General features: G+C 33.7%; 2 protein-coding genes across 2 annotated transcripts in view; both read right to left on the minus strand.

Annotated features, from left to right (window-relative positions):
• Positions 1-1,675: 1,675 nt before the first annotated feature.
• Positions 1,676-10,461, minus strand: p2ry4 (pyrimidinergic receptor P2Y4). Its single transcript, XM_056472580.1, is given in 2 exon segments — positions 1,676-10,388; positions 10,390-10,461. Coding segments are annotated over 2 exon segments (1,101 nt in total). The 3' UTR covers positions 1,676-9,359.
• A 4,457-nt stretch (positions 10,462-14,918) lies between these two features.
• The window catches only part of inppl1b (inositol polyphosphate phosphatase-like 1b), a 35,084-nt gene continuing 34,168 nt past the window's right edge, over positions 14,919-15,834 (minus strand). Inside the window, exons 26-27 of the mRNA XM_056472034.1 lie at positions 15,603-15,718; positions 14,919-15,480 (exon numbers count right to left, since the gene is read on the minus strand). Of these exons, the coding sequence (XP_056328009.1) occupies positions 15,387-15,480; positions 15,603-15,718 (210 nt within the window). The 3' untranslated portion in view covers positions 14,919-15,386. The remainder of the gene's footprint in view (positions 15,481-15,602; positions 15,719-15,834) is intronic.

Here is a 15,834-nt window from a genome sequence, read left to right on the forward strand (position 1 = left end):
CATTAAACCAGATTTTTTTAAAATAAGAACCCTCGTTATGAAATACACTAATAGAAATAATAATTATAGTTTGTATAAACTGGAACTCAGTGTTTTAGGATATTGTGTATAATTTAAAATATGTATATGAACAGTATACAGTGGACAATAATTTTTCCAAGTAGATATATAATTCTGTCACCATACCTTTATGATGGCCATGATGAACTGCCTGAGGATCAGTCTTTCATTCTAAAAGAAATATAAATTTATAATCAATAATACATATATTTTTTGAGTGTGAGTACAAATCTCCAGGAATTTATTAGCAATTCATCCCTTATTAGAAAGTCTTCTTTTATATTACATTGCTTTTAATATTATATTTATTACATACAATATTGTTACAATACTTAGTCTTATTCCCCAGTTATACACTTGCAAAATCAATATTTACATGTATTCATTTCAAGTAGTAGAAATTTTAAATGAATAAATGAGCATAAAGGTCTAGGATTAAACCAGAAATTCATGAAATATACTAATAAAAATTATATATATAGTCTGTATAAACTGGAACTCTTAATTTTCTGACTGTGTTAAGGTGCATTTTGTGTATAATTGGAAATATGTATATAGAGAGAAATTACAGCATGGACAGTCTTTCTTTATTTCTTTCTATCTACTTACTGTATCTATCTATACAGTTAAAACCAAAATTATTAGCCCTCCTATGAAATTAGTTATTTATATTCTCCTCTCTATTCTTCTGTTAAACATTATAAGTGATGTTTAACAGAAAAAGGAAATTTTCCAAAAAATAGGTAAAGTATTTCCGATTATGTGTTTTTCTTCTGGGGAAATTTGTTTTAGTTTGGCTGGAATAAAAAATATATAATGTTACTTTAATTTTTACACGAACAGCAATAAAATTAATACTTTAATTATGTATACAGGAAAATATTTTAAATTGATAAATTCACAAAATAGCTAATATTTTTGCCCTTAACTGTCTATATACATTAATACTTCTTATTTACATAGATTGCATATTAATGTAGAATATATGTGTTTCTAATTAACTTGTGAAAATAAACCTAAACATGTAAATAATGCTCATAATCTGAATCATAATTTAACATGACATATTTACAAAAAAATTAAACAATATATTTATTCTGGCATGCACTTACTATTAAAAAATAAGAGATCATACTAAATTTTCAAATATTTTAAGTTATTAAAAACATCTGGGCTGACAATGATTTTGTTTAAAATAAATTTGATTTATAATGTGTGTTGATTTTAAGCATATTATAAAAATGAACCAATTAGATTACAATTAATTTAGAAAAGTAAAAAATAATTATTGGGTTAATTATTCAATTCAGCACTGTAATGAGAAGATGTAATAAAAAGTAAATATTTCTGAATAATATCTTAGACCCATTATAATTAGGTGACAGATCATATTTGGTTTAAAGCACAGCAGCAAAGTATTAATATTTATAAGGTTAAAATGATCATTAATAATAATAATACATTTTATTTAAAACACCTTTTAAGAAACCCAAGGTCACTGTACTATATATACACAATTCAATCATTTAAAATTGTACAACATATACACAATTCAATCATTTAAAAAATAAACCACAAAATAAAATCATTCATTACTATTCAAATGTACTGTGATCCGTCATAATATCTAAACAAATGATTTTTTGTGAATATGCCAGACAACATAATTTGTCACATAAACTTAACTAAATTGGAGTATAGCATTTAAGTGAATGTGTTCTATAAATCAAGGTGTCTAATATACAGGGTTAAATATCTGAACTTAAAATATATATTTTTTTATTTGACCTATTCATGACTGAAATGATATACAACATATATAAAATATTCTCTTTATATTGAATAAGAGCTCTGTTTTGCCTTGCTGAACAGCTCAAACAACCGATAAAGGTTACTTATTGCTAGAACCGATGGGAAAAACGTGTTTCTCCGGCAGTTACATTTTTTATTGCTCAATGTCTTTATGATTGTATTGCAGTGCTCACAACACTGATTTCTTTATCAGGGGCTCCCAACCCTGTCCTTGGGCCCTTAACAAGAATGAGAGCATGAAAACAGATGAGGATATAAAGCAGAACGAGGGGGAGGACAAATCATGACTGTTAGTCCACAACAAAACATACATAATATATCCCTCCAACACTTTAGAGATATTTATCTGTAAAAGTAAAGCAATACAAAATAATCAATCACAAACATTCAATAATCAATCACAATCACGTGCTTTTCAGTTTAGGAACAGAAATCTAACACATAATTTGCTTTTATTTGTACTACTGGTTTACAATTGTTCAGAGTTTTTTTTCCTTATTCTAATAATAAAGCCATAACAAATGGAAACGCACATTTTCTGAGGATTTTCATTATTGCACACATTGCATGGGCCTTGTCTAACTTCATGGTTATTATTATGTCTGGCTTTTTAGTGTGAGAAAAGTGTGAGGTATAAAATCTCCATCTCATGTGCATATTCATGACCTCAACAACCCTACAACAAAAGAAGACATCAGGTCTATTTACCATATTAAAAGAGAGTGGAGACAAAGTTTAAGGATGTGAAGCTAATGCATTTGAAAACAGCTCTGGGGACCTCTACTGACCAAATGACTAAATTAAAGAGCTTTTTCTCTGAGCCCTCATAGTTTCTGTTTCACAATCTTAAAAAAGCCATATTATATACAGCTATGGAAATTAAAACTGGAGGCCACTTGGAAATTCTCAGTTTTCATGTATTTGTCATTTAGAGTTTATATTTTTGTTTTATTCTGCAAATGACTTTTTGTTTTCATAAAACACCAAAATGGTGCCACATTTTTACATTTATATTCATTTTTGCACAACACCAATGTTAAGAAATCAAGGTTTTGTGGATAAACTCTGATTTTCAACCATTTCAACCAAAAACATTTGTTATTCTCACAAACTGTCATTTACTTGTCCCTAAATGGGGACTAAAACTTTCATTTAAATTGCCTTAAATGACAATAATTAATTTGGAAAAAGTGTTATCAGACATTAAAAAGATAAAAAAAAACATTTGTATCACTTTACTTTGATGGTCTCTTTAACGCATTTTTGTTGAATTTAAGTTACACTGCATCTACATGCCATCTAATTCTCATTATATTAGAAGTAGACTGTTAGGTTGGGATTTGGGTTATGGTTAGTGTAAGTTCACATGTACTTGCAAAGTTTCTTAAAGTCAGTTAAATATCTGTTGAAGGAGCAGTATCAGCAGATATTAAGCAGACAGTCTACTAATACTAAATTGAGAATTAATTGGCATGTAGTTGCAATGCAACCTTTAGTCAACAAAATGTGCAATAGGGACTATCAAATTAAAGTCTTACCAAAAGTTTTTTAATAAAAAAGAAAGGAATTAAAATTTAATTAGTCATATTAATATTTTACCCAAACACACACCTAAATCCAGGAAAACTGAATTTTTAAGTTGTCTCTAAAAAAATGTTCATAGGTGTGTATATTTATAAAATCTTAAATTTAAATGCAGCAATATCAAAGAATGATAATTACAAACTATTAATTGTAAAACTATTATTGTCTGATTTACATCAATTATAAAAAAAGGTTGATTTTATTATAAGGAAGGACATTTGTTTTAATTATAAATAATGTTTAGAGTGTATATGCTTCAATATAGTTATACCAGAGATGTCCATATTAGGGTCCACGAGGCAAAGTTGGCCCATGGTAAGCTGTGATTTGGCCCACTATCCCATTTGAGAAGAGAGGAAGAACGATGGAGATGTTTAGGGGTTGTCATTTTGAATCTAAATGAAACCTTTTTTGTTGGTTTTATTGTTAAAACCTAACTGAAATTAAATGTTTTATTAAATAGTAAATGTACACTGTTAACAATTTCCTTTAGAATCTACAGTAACTTTCTGGCAGCAGTTCACCAGTAACTTACTGTATATCAGCATAAATACTGTATTTACATTTACAGCACCATTTATCTTGCTATGTGTATTTACAGTATTTTTACTGTAAAATATACAGTAATTTTCCCATGCAACTTTAAAATACAGTAACATACTGCATAACTGTCCTACGGTAAAATATGGTTCATAATACAGCTAAATACTGTGTAATTTACAAGTGTATTATAATTTACAAGTTCATAGACTTTGGTGAGCAAATCAAGGCAAAGGCTGATTCTGCATGACTAGTGTATTCAGCATTGAACTCCACTGTGTTATAAATTTCGCTGTTCATGTTTTTTTTATTGCAATAAGCTTCATTTTAAATGTTAAACTGCACTAATTAATATGATTTAAAGTAATGTTTTATTATCTATTTATTTTGAAATAGTATTGAAAAAATTAGGAAATTACCCATGCCGACTTTAATGTAATATTGGTATATTTACTTTCGGCCCATGGCTCTCTATGATATTTGGTTTTTGGCCCTTCATACGAAAAAAGTTTGGGCACGCCTGAGTTCTACATAGAAAAAAAATTCCCACTACATTGTAATGACAATGTTATACAGTTCATTGACATCAAGTTATTCTGTAAAATATAAAATCTTTCAATACAAAAATATGATCAGATTTACATCACATTCTCAGCATGTTCTAAATAAAACAGCTCCCATTGGTCTACTTAACAAAACGTAAACAAGTGTGCGATAATTGCAGTCTCTCTCTGATTTATATTAGTGATTTTGTTTGTTTCACAGAGAAGCCTATAAAACTGATTATTCAAGAAAAGCTCAAGTCAATCCAACGTAAATACAAAACATTTTCCGTAAATACAATCCAAAGTTAAACAAACACCATGACCAGAGAAATGTCACAAACTATTTACAACACTTTTAAAAGAAACTAAACATGAAATAACAAAAAAACAAACTCGCAAACATTCCCAGAGAGGTTACATCCGGATGGGGGGAAAAAGCAGATCTGGCTACGGCAACACGGATGTGATTTCTTCAATCTTTTATCTTCATTCAGCCCTGCTATGCAATTACCCACAAATACACAAACACACATGTACGGCAACACAGCTGTAGATCGTCTCAGCCAAAAGGACAAAAACAGCTGTACGAGGAATGAAGAAAGCCAACGGGGAATAACTGAACCACTGCATTCAGCTTCAGCTTCCCCCGCAGCCATTCAACTTTTACCTCAAGGTCTCCAATAGGCATTCATATTTCCATTTATTTCAAGCCATGTTAACAATCTATAAAACATCGGGACGTATTATCTATGTTCAGTATCTACGTTCATGCCACTAGTACTTATTTTTTAGATACTATCTTTTCCATTAAGAAGTGATACTTGTTTACTGGTTACTAGTGTTTATTCTTTAGGATTAGTTCTATTATTGGTTACTACAATCTATTAAATAGACATTAGTACTTGCTAGGGTTGAACAATATATCGTTTGAGCATCGATATCGCAATATGTGTATGCGCAGTAGTCGCACCGCAAGATTAGATTGTTTATTTGTTTGTTATTAATACAATGTTGACCATGCTGTTTTACATTTGATTGCATTTGAATACTCACCAGAAAAACCTTAAAGCCCTGTTTATTTAGCTTTTAAAAACGCTTGATTACTCCAGTCAACCTAAAATCCAGACTTTTTTCCCAATAGAGCTGTTCAAATCATCTAGTGAATTGATATTCATTTCGCAATATATACAGCTGAAGTCAGAATTATTAGCCCCCCTTTGAATTTTTTTTCTTTTGTAAATATTTCCCAAATAGTGTTTAACAGAGCAAGGAAATTTTCACAGTATGTCTGATAATATTTTTTCTTCTGGAGAAAGTCTTGTTTTATTTAGGCTAGAATAAAAGCAGTTTTAAATTTTTTATGAACCATTTTAAGGTCAAAATTATTAGCCCCTTTAAGCTATTTTTTAATAGTCTACAGAACAAAAATGTGTTATACAATAACCTAATTAACCTAGTTAAGCCTTTAAATACCACTTTAAGCTGTATAGAAGTGTCTTAAAAAATATCTAGTCAAATACTATTTACTGTGTTCATGGCAAAGAAAATAAATCAGTTATTAGAAATGAGTTATTAAAACTATTATGTTTAGAAATGTGTTGAGAAAAATCTCTCTGTTAAACAGAAATAGGGGAAAAAAATAAGCGGGTGGGGGGGTTGTGGGGGCTAATAACTCAGGGGGACTAATAATTCTGACTTCAACTGTATATAGCAACAAAACAAAATATCGCAATGTCAGATTTTTACAATATCGTGCAGCCCTAGTACTTGCACATAAACACTGGTTTCTATTTGTTAGATACTGGTTCTTAACACTTACAATCAAATAGTTATTCATAGGCAGTGCAAGATTAAATACAGGAACTAGTGTGGGAACTAAAAACAAAATTCTATTTCAGGTTTACAATACAAATCTAATTAGATCCACTTGTTCCACCATATATAACATCTCTACTAAAAGACAAAATATTTATTTTTTAAACTGTATTGTAAATTAATCATATAAACATTTGCATATTCAACAATAATTTTACTGAAACTAATATAAAAAGACATAGCAAGAATAAATACTATCATCTAATAATAGGTGCCAGTGTCTAATAAATAAATGCTAGTATCTAATGCATAAGCAATAATCTCCTCAAACAACAAAAAAATAGCCCTAGTAACCAGTAGAGCTGGGGGATTAATCGAAAAGTAATCAAAATCGACATTCAGAATATTCTATCAAATTTTTTCAAACTGTTTTTTTTTTTCAATTGCTTTCCCTACCGCATGTGGAGTTATGTGACTGTTCATTTTAGGCAATGTGCGGGTTAATTTCAGTTGTTCGATGTTGATTTTCAATAAATAATCATGGATATTAAATAGTATGTGTTGTAATTCACCCTTCAATTGAAAAATCTCTCACTTGTAATATGAGCATATTTAATTTACAAAATTTGTCAGTGAGCTATGACGGCAAAAAAGTTAAATAAATAAATAAAATAATCCTTCCTTATTCGTAACAGAGTTAAAATGTTCAATTAATTGAGATTGTGATTTTAGGCCAAATCGCCTCGGTCTAGTAACCAGTATACAAATTATGCGACTAACAGGTGAATTTTTTTTTGCAGTTATTGTAATACAGATGCCTCAGTAAACCAAATTTATACTTAAGTCAATTAGATCGCATTTATTAATCAAACATATTTATGATTTCAGTGTTTTTAGGGATAATGATTAGATTCTGATTTACAGTAACCTGTGATGGGCTATTTCAACAGACGTGATTCTCAAATGTGACCTTTTTTTTTTTAAATGAAACAGCAAATTTTGCTGAAACACAATGACAATCACTGTGTCACACTGACATACTATCCCCCGGTTTCACATACAAGGCTTTAGGCTATAGTGGTACGCTCCAAAAAAAAATCACGTATGCTGTTTGTTCAAACTACTTATTTAAAATAAGATTGGGGATGATTTTTGAGGACAATTTAATTGTTTTATGTTCAATTCACTTAAATTTGCATAAGTTAACTTAATTCTTTCATGTTGTTCCAACACAGATTGCGTGAAACCCAGCTTTTTTTTACAGTGTAGACTATATTTCACATTAGCGCGGTGTCAAATGAAATTAAATTAAAGTAAGATATCTTAAAATACATTAGGGACATTGGCTTGTCTCCAGTTTCACAAAAATAATTTATTTTTGTGGGGGCATTTTTATCAAAGCGAATTAAGTACCCTAATTTATCTAAACCCTGTTTGTGAAACTGCGCCTATGAGTGTACGTTGACTTTATTTTTCAGCTACATGTAGATTTTGAACACTTACGGTTTCTATCATCAGGTTAGATCTGACAGATTCAGATCACTGACTAAATATTTTCCTGCTGTGAACAATTATGTATTGACAATAGTATGAACCATTATAGTGGTGGTCAATTTTATATTTATATTAACTTAATATTTGTTTTATTATTATTTAAAAGTTACATTTATTCATTCATTTTCTTGTCGGCTTAGTCCCTTTATTAATCGGGGCTCGCCACAGCGGAATAAGCCGCCAACTTATCCAGCACATGTTTTACGCAGCGGATGCCCTTCCAGCCACAACCCATCTCAGGAAAACATCCATACACACTCACTCTCACTCATACACTACAGACAATTTAGCCTACCCAATTCACCTGTATCGCATGTCTTTGGACTGTGGGGGAAACCAGAGCGCCTAGATGAAACTCACGGGAGAACATGCAACACCACACAGAAACGCCAACTGACTCAGCCGAGGCTCGAACCAGCGACCTTCTTGCTGTAAGGCAATGGCACTACCTACTGTGCCACTTCATTGCCTTAAAAGATACAGATCAGTGCAAACTATTTGTACACTATTTAAAGAGCAGACCTTCACTCACACATGTTGTTTTGGTGTTTTTAAATGGGTGATCAAGTTAATTGGTGGGGTCCCCCCCCATCCTATTCCACAAATCTCACTGTAATTCACACCCTGCTAGAAACTAAAGAATAACCATTATCATCTAAAAATAAAGCAGTACTAGCTAATGAATAAGTGCTAGGACTTATTGAAAAAAATTGTATCTATAGAATAGGTAGCATGAAAATAGATAACCTACAAGGTTTGCAGATTCAATGTTAACACAGCTTGCCGTATCGGTTTAATTCAAATGAATTAAATTTTAAAACTCTCTCCCTTTTAAAATGGATCAACATAATCTGTAAAATAAAAAGGTATTCTTTGATAAAATCACAACAGATTTTTTAGTATTGATGAAATACTACAGAACTCCAGTCTTTAGTAGATTTCACACCTTCATTTCCTAATATAGGACCTTCAGACATAAGAGAACACACAAAAGGCTTTGTGCTGGCACTTCTGTAGTAACAGTCTCAGGCCAGAGTCCACCTCCGGGATATAGAGTGTGTTTTGTTTCCAATGTTGACAGAACCCCAACACTGCCAAGTTCTGTCCTTGACCAACAGTGAGAAACTTCAACATTACAGGTAACCCGCAGGAGTGATTGGTCATCGGTGCTTTCAAGAAATGAGCTGCTCTACATTACCCACAATCACACTGAATGGGAAAAAACATTAGGAGTGCACAAAAGGGAGCAGATACCACATCCTTTCCTCCAGAGAGTCTCCTTTATCTCCCCTGTATTGTATACAACAAGACTGTCCTGAATTCTTCTGAATGTCTGACTTTGAAGACACAGCTGTTGACAGAGTACACTTGGGATTTATCGAAATATTTGAGGCAGTCGTCCAGAACTGTTTTTAAAAACGATTACCCAAAATGTCTGGGTATGTTGCTCTAGAGTCTCGAATCCTTGCCAGCTTGGGCATCTGGGTTCTTAAAGGCCAGTTCTATGTTTATGCCATTAGGTGCGTACTCATATGCAGTAGAACGAGTGTTCGGAGTCTGTCTAGTGAGCACTCGGAGGAGTTTAGAGCGGTAGTGATCCCCTGCCAGGAAGTAGAGGATAGGGTCCAAACAGCTGTTGACACTAGCAAGCGGGCGAGTGATTTTATATGAAAAGTTGACAATATTAAGAGTCTTGCAATCTGCATCAAAAATACGATAGGCGTAGTAGAGGGTGCGAGTGATGTGGAAGGGAACAAAGCAGATTGCAAACACAACCAGTACCACTATGATGAGTTTAACGGACTTCTTCCGAGATGAACTTTGCTGATTTTGGGCCAGGCCCTTTCGGGGTTGGCAAAGGGCCCGTGCCATTAAACAGTAGCAAACCATGATGACTAGAAATGGCAGAATAAAAAGCAACACCATTACCACGGAGTTGTAGGTTACGAAGTTGTGAAATTCTTCAGGGCGACTTGTGTCGTGACACAAAGTGCTATTTCCATTTCTAGAAGTGTTGACTAAAATGAGTGTGGGCACCAGACAGGCTATCACTGCTGTCCAGACAAAACCACAGACCATGTGTGCATGGCGTGGCTTTATTAAAGTCAGAGAACGAATGGGGTGACAGATGCCAAGGTAGCGATGCACACTGATGCAAGTGAGAAAAAGGATGCTGCAGTATAAGTTGGCATAAAAAAGAAACCGTACAATCTTACAGAGGACAACGCCAAAAGGCCAGTGGCTGCGGTTTGCATAGTAGTATATAAGCATAGGCAAGGAGAGCACGTACAATGTGTCTGACAGGGCCAGATGAAACATATACACCGTACTGGGTTTCCAAGGCCTCATCTTAGTGATGAACATCCACAGAGCCACAGAGTTCAGGATTAGTCCGAAGAAACACACCAGGGAATATGAAACGGGCAGAAGAATATATTTGAACTCCTCATCGAAAGTACAGCTGAAGTTCACTTCCTTTCGAAGACATCGGCATCAGTGAGTCGTAAGGAAGGGAAAAATTCCCTGAGACATTTTTCCTTAAAGAATTCATTTCTCTGTTAAAACAATAACAAAATGTTTTAGCATATTTTATAAATATACTCAGCTAAAAAGCAAGCACACAAACAGAAATTCACATTTTATAATGGCTATATTGGGAATTGTATTGGTTGCAATAGAAACTGAAATGGTGTCTATTTATCATTTGATGCCTTCTATTGATGGCTTGTAAAAAACACTAAATACTAACGTGAATGTCCCAAAACATACTATAAATTACTAAAATGAACTGTTATGTTATGTTTTAATGGTTAAAAGCTAGTAGTTTGCAGTGGTTTTAATTTTAATTGTAAGTTTAGTTAAAACCATTAAAACTTGTGATGTTTATACAGTTCTTTTTTTCAACAGAGAAAGGTGTCACAACTGACACAAACTATAAAATCAACATGAACTGCTGACTAAAAAGTGTCAACAAAGAATAGCGTCTTTTGTGTATTTACATGTTAGTTTTTACCTCACTTAAGAGTTCATTTATAAAACAAAGGTCAAACCCAATATAAAAACAACCAGGCGAACTCTTAGCACATGGAGTAATCTCCTGTCTGAGAACTATTACTGTTTTATAAACCGTAAAATATAGACAAATAACTTAATCACACACCGCTTCACTCATTAGCCTATCACGGGATGTAAAGCTTAGGAAAAGAGGAGAAAGAGGAGCACGCGGTATTACTTTTACGCACGGAAACTTACCGCTCACTCATTCGAACGAGGTAAACACGTCCCTTTCCCAATCAAAGCATAAACGCAGATTTTGACGTCTTATGGTTCAGTAGTCATTCAGGTTGTCGAAGAGACCTCCACATCCAGATTTACCGGATTGAGCGCCCACGAACTGATATGTTGAGCTGAAGTAGGTGAGCGCGTGAGCGGAGGGGCGGGGCGGGGAGAACCAGCGCCAGTTTGAGTTTCTCCCTCGAGAAGGATAAATCAACCTTCACTGACAGGTATTGCTTAATTTGTCATCACCTAAATAGCACAAAAACACATTAAGCGACAAAACCAGTTTCATAAATGTTCGGTATTTAAAGAGAGATTTTATTCCCTCCCTGGTTTCTGAGGTTTTTTTTTTTTGAAGGTGAATCGTTTGATATCACTTCAGTGCCATATCACACTCTTATCAGTTTTTGCCATCTTTGCCCATCAAAGAGACAGTAATTACCAGTCGAAGCTCATCTCACCTGCACTTTAAACATTATACATTGGCTCTCATAAACGATACAGCCCAGATTTTATGATTAAATCCTTTAAGGACACTTTAACTTCTCCTGCAAACACGGGGGTATTTTCTATCCGTTTCGTGTAAGACATGCTAATTTAGACTTGGAAAGTTTTCTATCATTTCATATCCGTTTCACGTTTGAGTTTACTTTAAAATATTAATTCCACATACATTTGACATTAAAGGGATAATTCCCTAAAAAATTACACTTCTGGCATCATATACAGACCTTCCACTTGGTTCAAACCTTCATGGGTTTTTTCTTCTGTTAATTGGACACAAAATAAGATATTTAAAAAAAATGTTGACTTCCATGGTATTTATTTTTCCTAGTCAGTGGTTGCAGGTTTTCAGATTTCTTCAGAATATCTTCTTTTGTTTTCAACTGAAAAAACTCAAGGTGTGGAACCACTATTTACTGTGGGTAAATAGTGAGTAAATTTTAAGTAGCCTGCAGACAATCTAAAACTACCATTATTTTACCCCTAGCAAGTGCCATAACTTACAACTAATGCTTTTGGAGTTTTTTACAACAAAGTGTGCCATAAATAAGGTAAGATTAAAAAAATACAATATATGTACTATCCAGAAACACAGTTAACCATATGAAGAATTTCTACACTGTAAAACCCAACAGTCAACTTTATCAAATGAGTTTTGAACTCTGTTGAAGGTAATGAGTTAATTAAATACCTCATTACTTCAACTTAAATGGAGTAAGTTCACAGTACTCATATAGATTATTTTTTTAACCCAAATGGTTTGTTGCAATCATTTTCCTCAAGTAGTTTGAATTGACTTAACTTATTGGGTTTTACAGTACTCAGTTGGCTTGAGTTCTCTTCATTTATCATGTTTCACTGTGCTTAAATTGCTTGATTTACTCAAATAGATTAAGTTCACAGTACTCATTTGGATTAGTTTTTGGTTTTTAACTTAAATGGTTTGTTGCAATCGGTTTCCCCAAATGGTTTGGGTTACCTTAACTTTTTGGGTTTTACAGTGTAGGTGCTTCAGAAGAGAAACAGGAGAGTGTATGCATATTTGTTTAGACTAAAGTTAATATTTAGTGAAAAGTCAAAACAGTGCTATTTTGACCAATGAGAGGCTGGCAGTTAGTAGAGTAGACCTCAAAAGAGAATGCTAATTTCCTTGAACTAATACATACAGCTGATCATATACGTTGAGAAATTATTATAGGCTAACACACATTTACGTTAGACCACTCATGCTGTTAGGTAAATAACATGATCCGTGTTTGGCCAGGGTAGACACGAAAAGCTAAATGAACAGGGCAAAAGGTTAGTGCACGAAAGACCTTTTATCTGCTTGTGATCAGTTTGAGTGCCATAATACAGTGCATGACTGCTATGTCTCCAAGTTAAAGTTCACATTGAATATTCACACAATGCTTTTATGATGTTGGCTGCAGTAATAAACTGCGTAGTTTGTGGTTAAATAATCTGTGAAATAGTTTACAAATTCATTTGACTTATAGTCTTAGTATATTGCTGACACTTAGAATATAATAATCTATACTAAATTACAATTTATATTATGCTTCATGAATAAAATAAAAAAACAGGATGTGTGAAAGTCGGAGAGATTAGTGAGCATTGTTGGTATGATTAAAAACCCACTTCCTTTGCAGTACTGACCTGATGGTTAGTTATGGGGAAAGTACATGAACTGGACAGGAATGCAAGTGGGTCAGTGACTCAGTAGTGTGATGTGAACATACAGGGGCTAGTTAGTTTTCACTCTTCATCTCTGGCCTACATAATAATCTACTGCCTGACAGGCGAAGACAAGAAAGCCAGTGCACAATACACACCTACTCTCCACCAGCATCCATTTGCGTCATGACCAAGCAGATAAAAAATAAGAACGAAGAACAGCCACAAACTACCAGACTAATAAAACAGACAAATTTTGAGAGAGTGGAACGATAGTTTCTTAGTGAATTTGTGATAAGCAATCATTAAGATGACGTAACAGCCACACACAATGATCTGATGTGAACTTATGCTGACCTGATCAGATTTTTGGTCTTTTGGATTTATGCACTTATGCAAGACATAAGGATATATAAATGTCATTGTAAACAGCCCGAAGTCATTGTTTCTTTTTATACATACGTCTGAGAGTCAACTCTATCCCAATGCAAATACTGCGCTCAAAGATCACGCTTTTGTACAAACATCCTTCTGTACAATATTTGCTCAAGTTTAAAGATATTGACTCTGGATAGTAATATTTGCTTGAGATAAAAACGACCCTTTAATCACTTTGTAAAGGCATAGTCTAAACAGAATATCATGTCATTTATCAAATTGCAAATGTACAAATTAAGAATGCTCTAATCGATCGGCTGGAGATCGATATCGGCCGATAATCACATTTTATAACTCGATCGTACTCGCCAATCTGGCCGATCTCATGAACCTATCGCAGGCGTTAATACAGATAAAATACTCTGGAAATCATGGAGACGAGAGTGAATTAGCAAGAGATTGGAATGACCTTGCATGTATTTAGGCCTTTTTACATATATTAAATCTGAAAGTTCTGTGTTTTTAAATATTTTATCTATTATTTTCTGTAAAGCTGCTTCTAAACATGACATGTCTATACTAAATGGTTATAAGAGACATGCTTAAGGGATTATATGGAACATCACTCATTTATTCTCTTAGGTAAGGAGAGATCTTCACTCAAGTGTCATACTTAGGGGAAAATGTGCTTAATGAATTATAAAGCTTGAAGTATCAGAATCAGTACTCTGTATCGGCTGAGCACCATGACAAGGAATCGGTACTCTGCATCGGCTGCGAAAATCCTGATCGGAGCATCCCTAATACATATGCATGTATAAAGCACTATTTGTCTACTACAGTAACTAACCTAGAGGATTTAGCAGACTATAGGGCTGTGGAGGTGGGAGAATTCACTTAATGCCAAATTAATATTGTAAATTAGAGCCTGGTTAGTTGGCCTTGACAGTTTTATAGTTAAAAAAATCTATCAGAAAGACATTTTGAAGTCTATATTAAATCCTTGAGGAAAATCAGGTGCAATGCTTTTTTCTGTTACCTGTTTTTGCAGGGAACGTCTTCAATATGCCCATTGATTTAAACATCCATTTGCTTATCTCTCCTTGTAAAAGGGATAACAGCTTTACTGCAATAAAAATTGGTGACGTAAATAATAAAAAAAACATATTCCTCTTAAATTGACCAGCTGACATCTTTGTTTATGCACATTCAAAAGGTAACATATGGCTATTATTGGTCACCTATTAATAAATACTGTGAGTACGCTGAAACAGGGACTCAGACAAGATATGAAAAAGTGACCAGACAATGTATTAAAGCAAAAACAAAATTTCATAAGTCATTGTTCGTGTTGTGCTATTATATACACAGTATCTAAGTAAAAGCATTAGGATGTTCAGCACTGACAAGACAATGAAAGACTCTGTGTTCTATTTGTTTGGATTGTTAGAAGCAAGTATTAAGACTGTGGTTTATTCCACACTGTGTGTTTGGGACCACAGGGATAGTGGAACTGGTGTGTTGAACTTTATTCTGAATGGAATTTAAACTTGGAAAGGTAAGAAATTGTGTATCAGGAATACAAATATCAATCTAATCATACATAGTCTCCTGATAAGACACCAGATAGTCTCTTTGTGTTCAGTCCCAGATCTTGGGAAGGTTCTCCAAGATTCTTCGTCGATGAGATGGGTTAGACACACCAGCTGCACACAGCTCCTCCTCTGTAATACCACTGCAAGCGAACAGAACACACATATGGCAATGTATTAATGTTCACCAAGCAGCATCACTGCTAGAAGACAATAACTGAAGCACATGGCAGTGTCCTGATTTTTTGCTACATTACAACCTCACCTGAAATAATCAAGATCATCCCATCCACTTCGGCTGAGATCTAGCGTGTATCGCTGCAAACCCAGAGTGCTGAGGAGCTCCCGCACTGTTTCTGGGGCTCCGTGTAAGACTGACACCTGCAAATAAACAGTTAAAGTCACAAATATTAGCCCTTTGATTTTTTTTACATTTTCCAAATTATGTTTAACAGAGCAAGGAAGTTTTCCCAGTAATTCCTTTATTATTTTTTCTT

Source organism: Danio aesculapii, chromosome 14, assembly GCF_903798145.1.
Source record: "Danio aesculapii chromosome 14, fDanAes4.1, whole genome shotgun sequence".
In the NCBI taxonomy this organism is placed as follows: domain Eukaryota; kingdom Metazoa; phylum Chordata; class Actinopteri; order Cypriniformes; family Danionidae; genus Danio; species Danio aesculapii.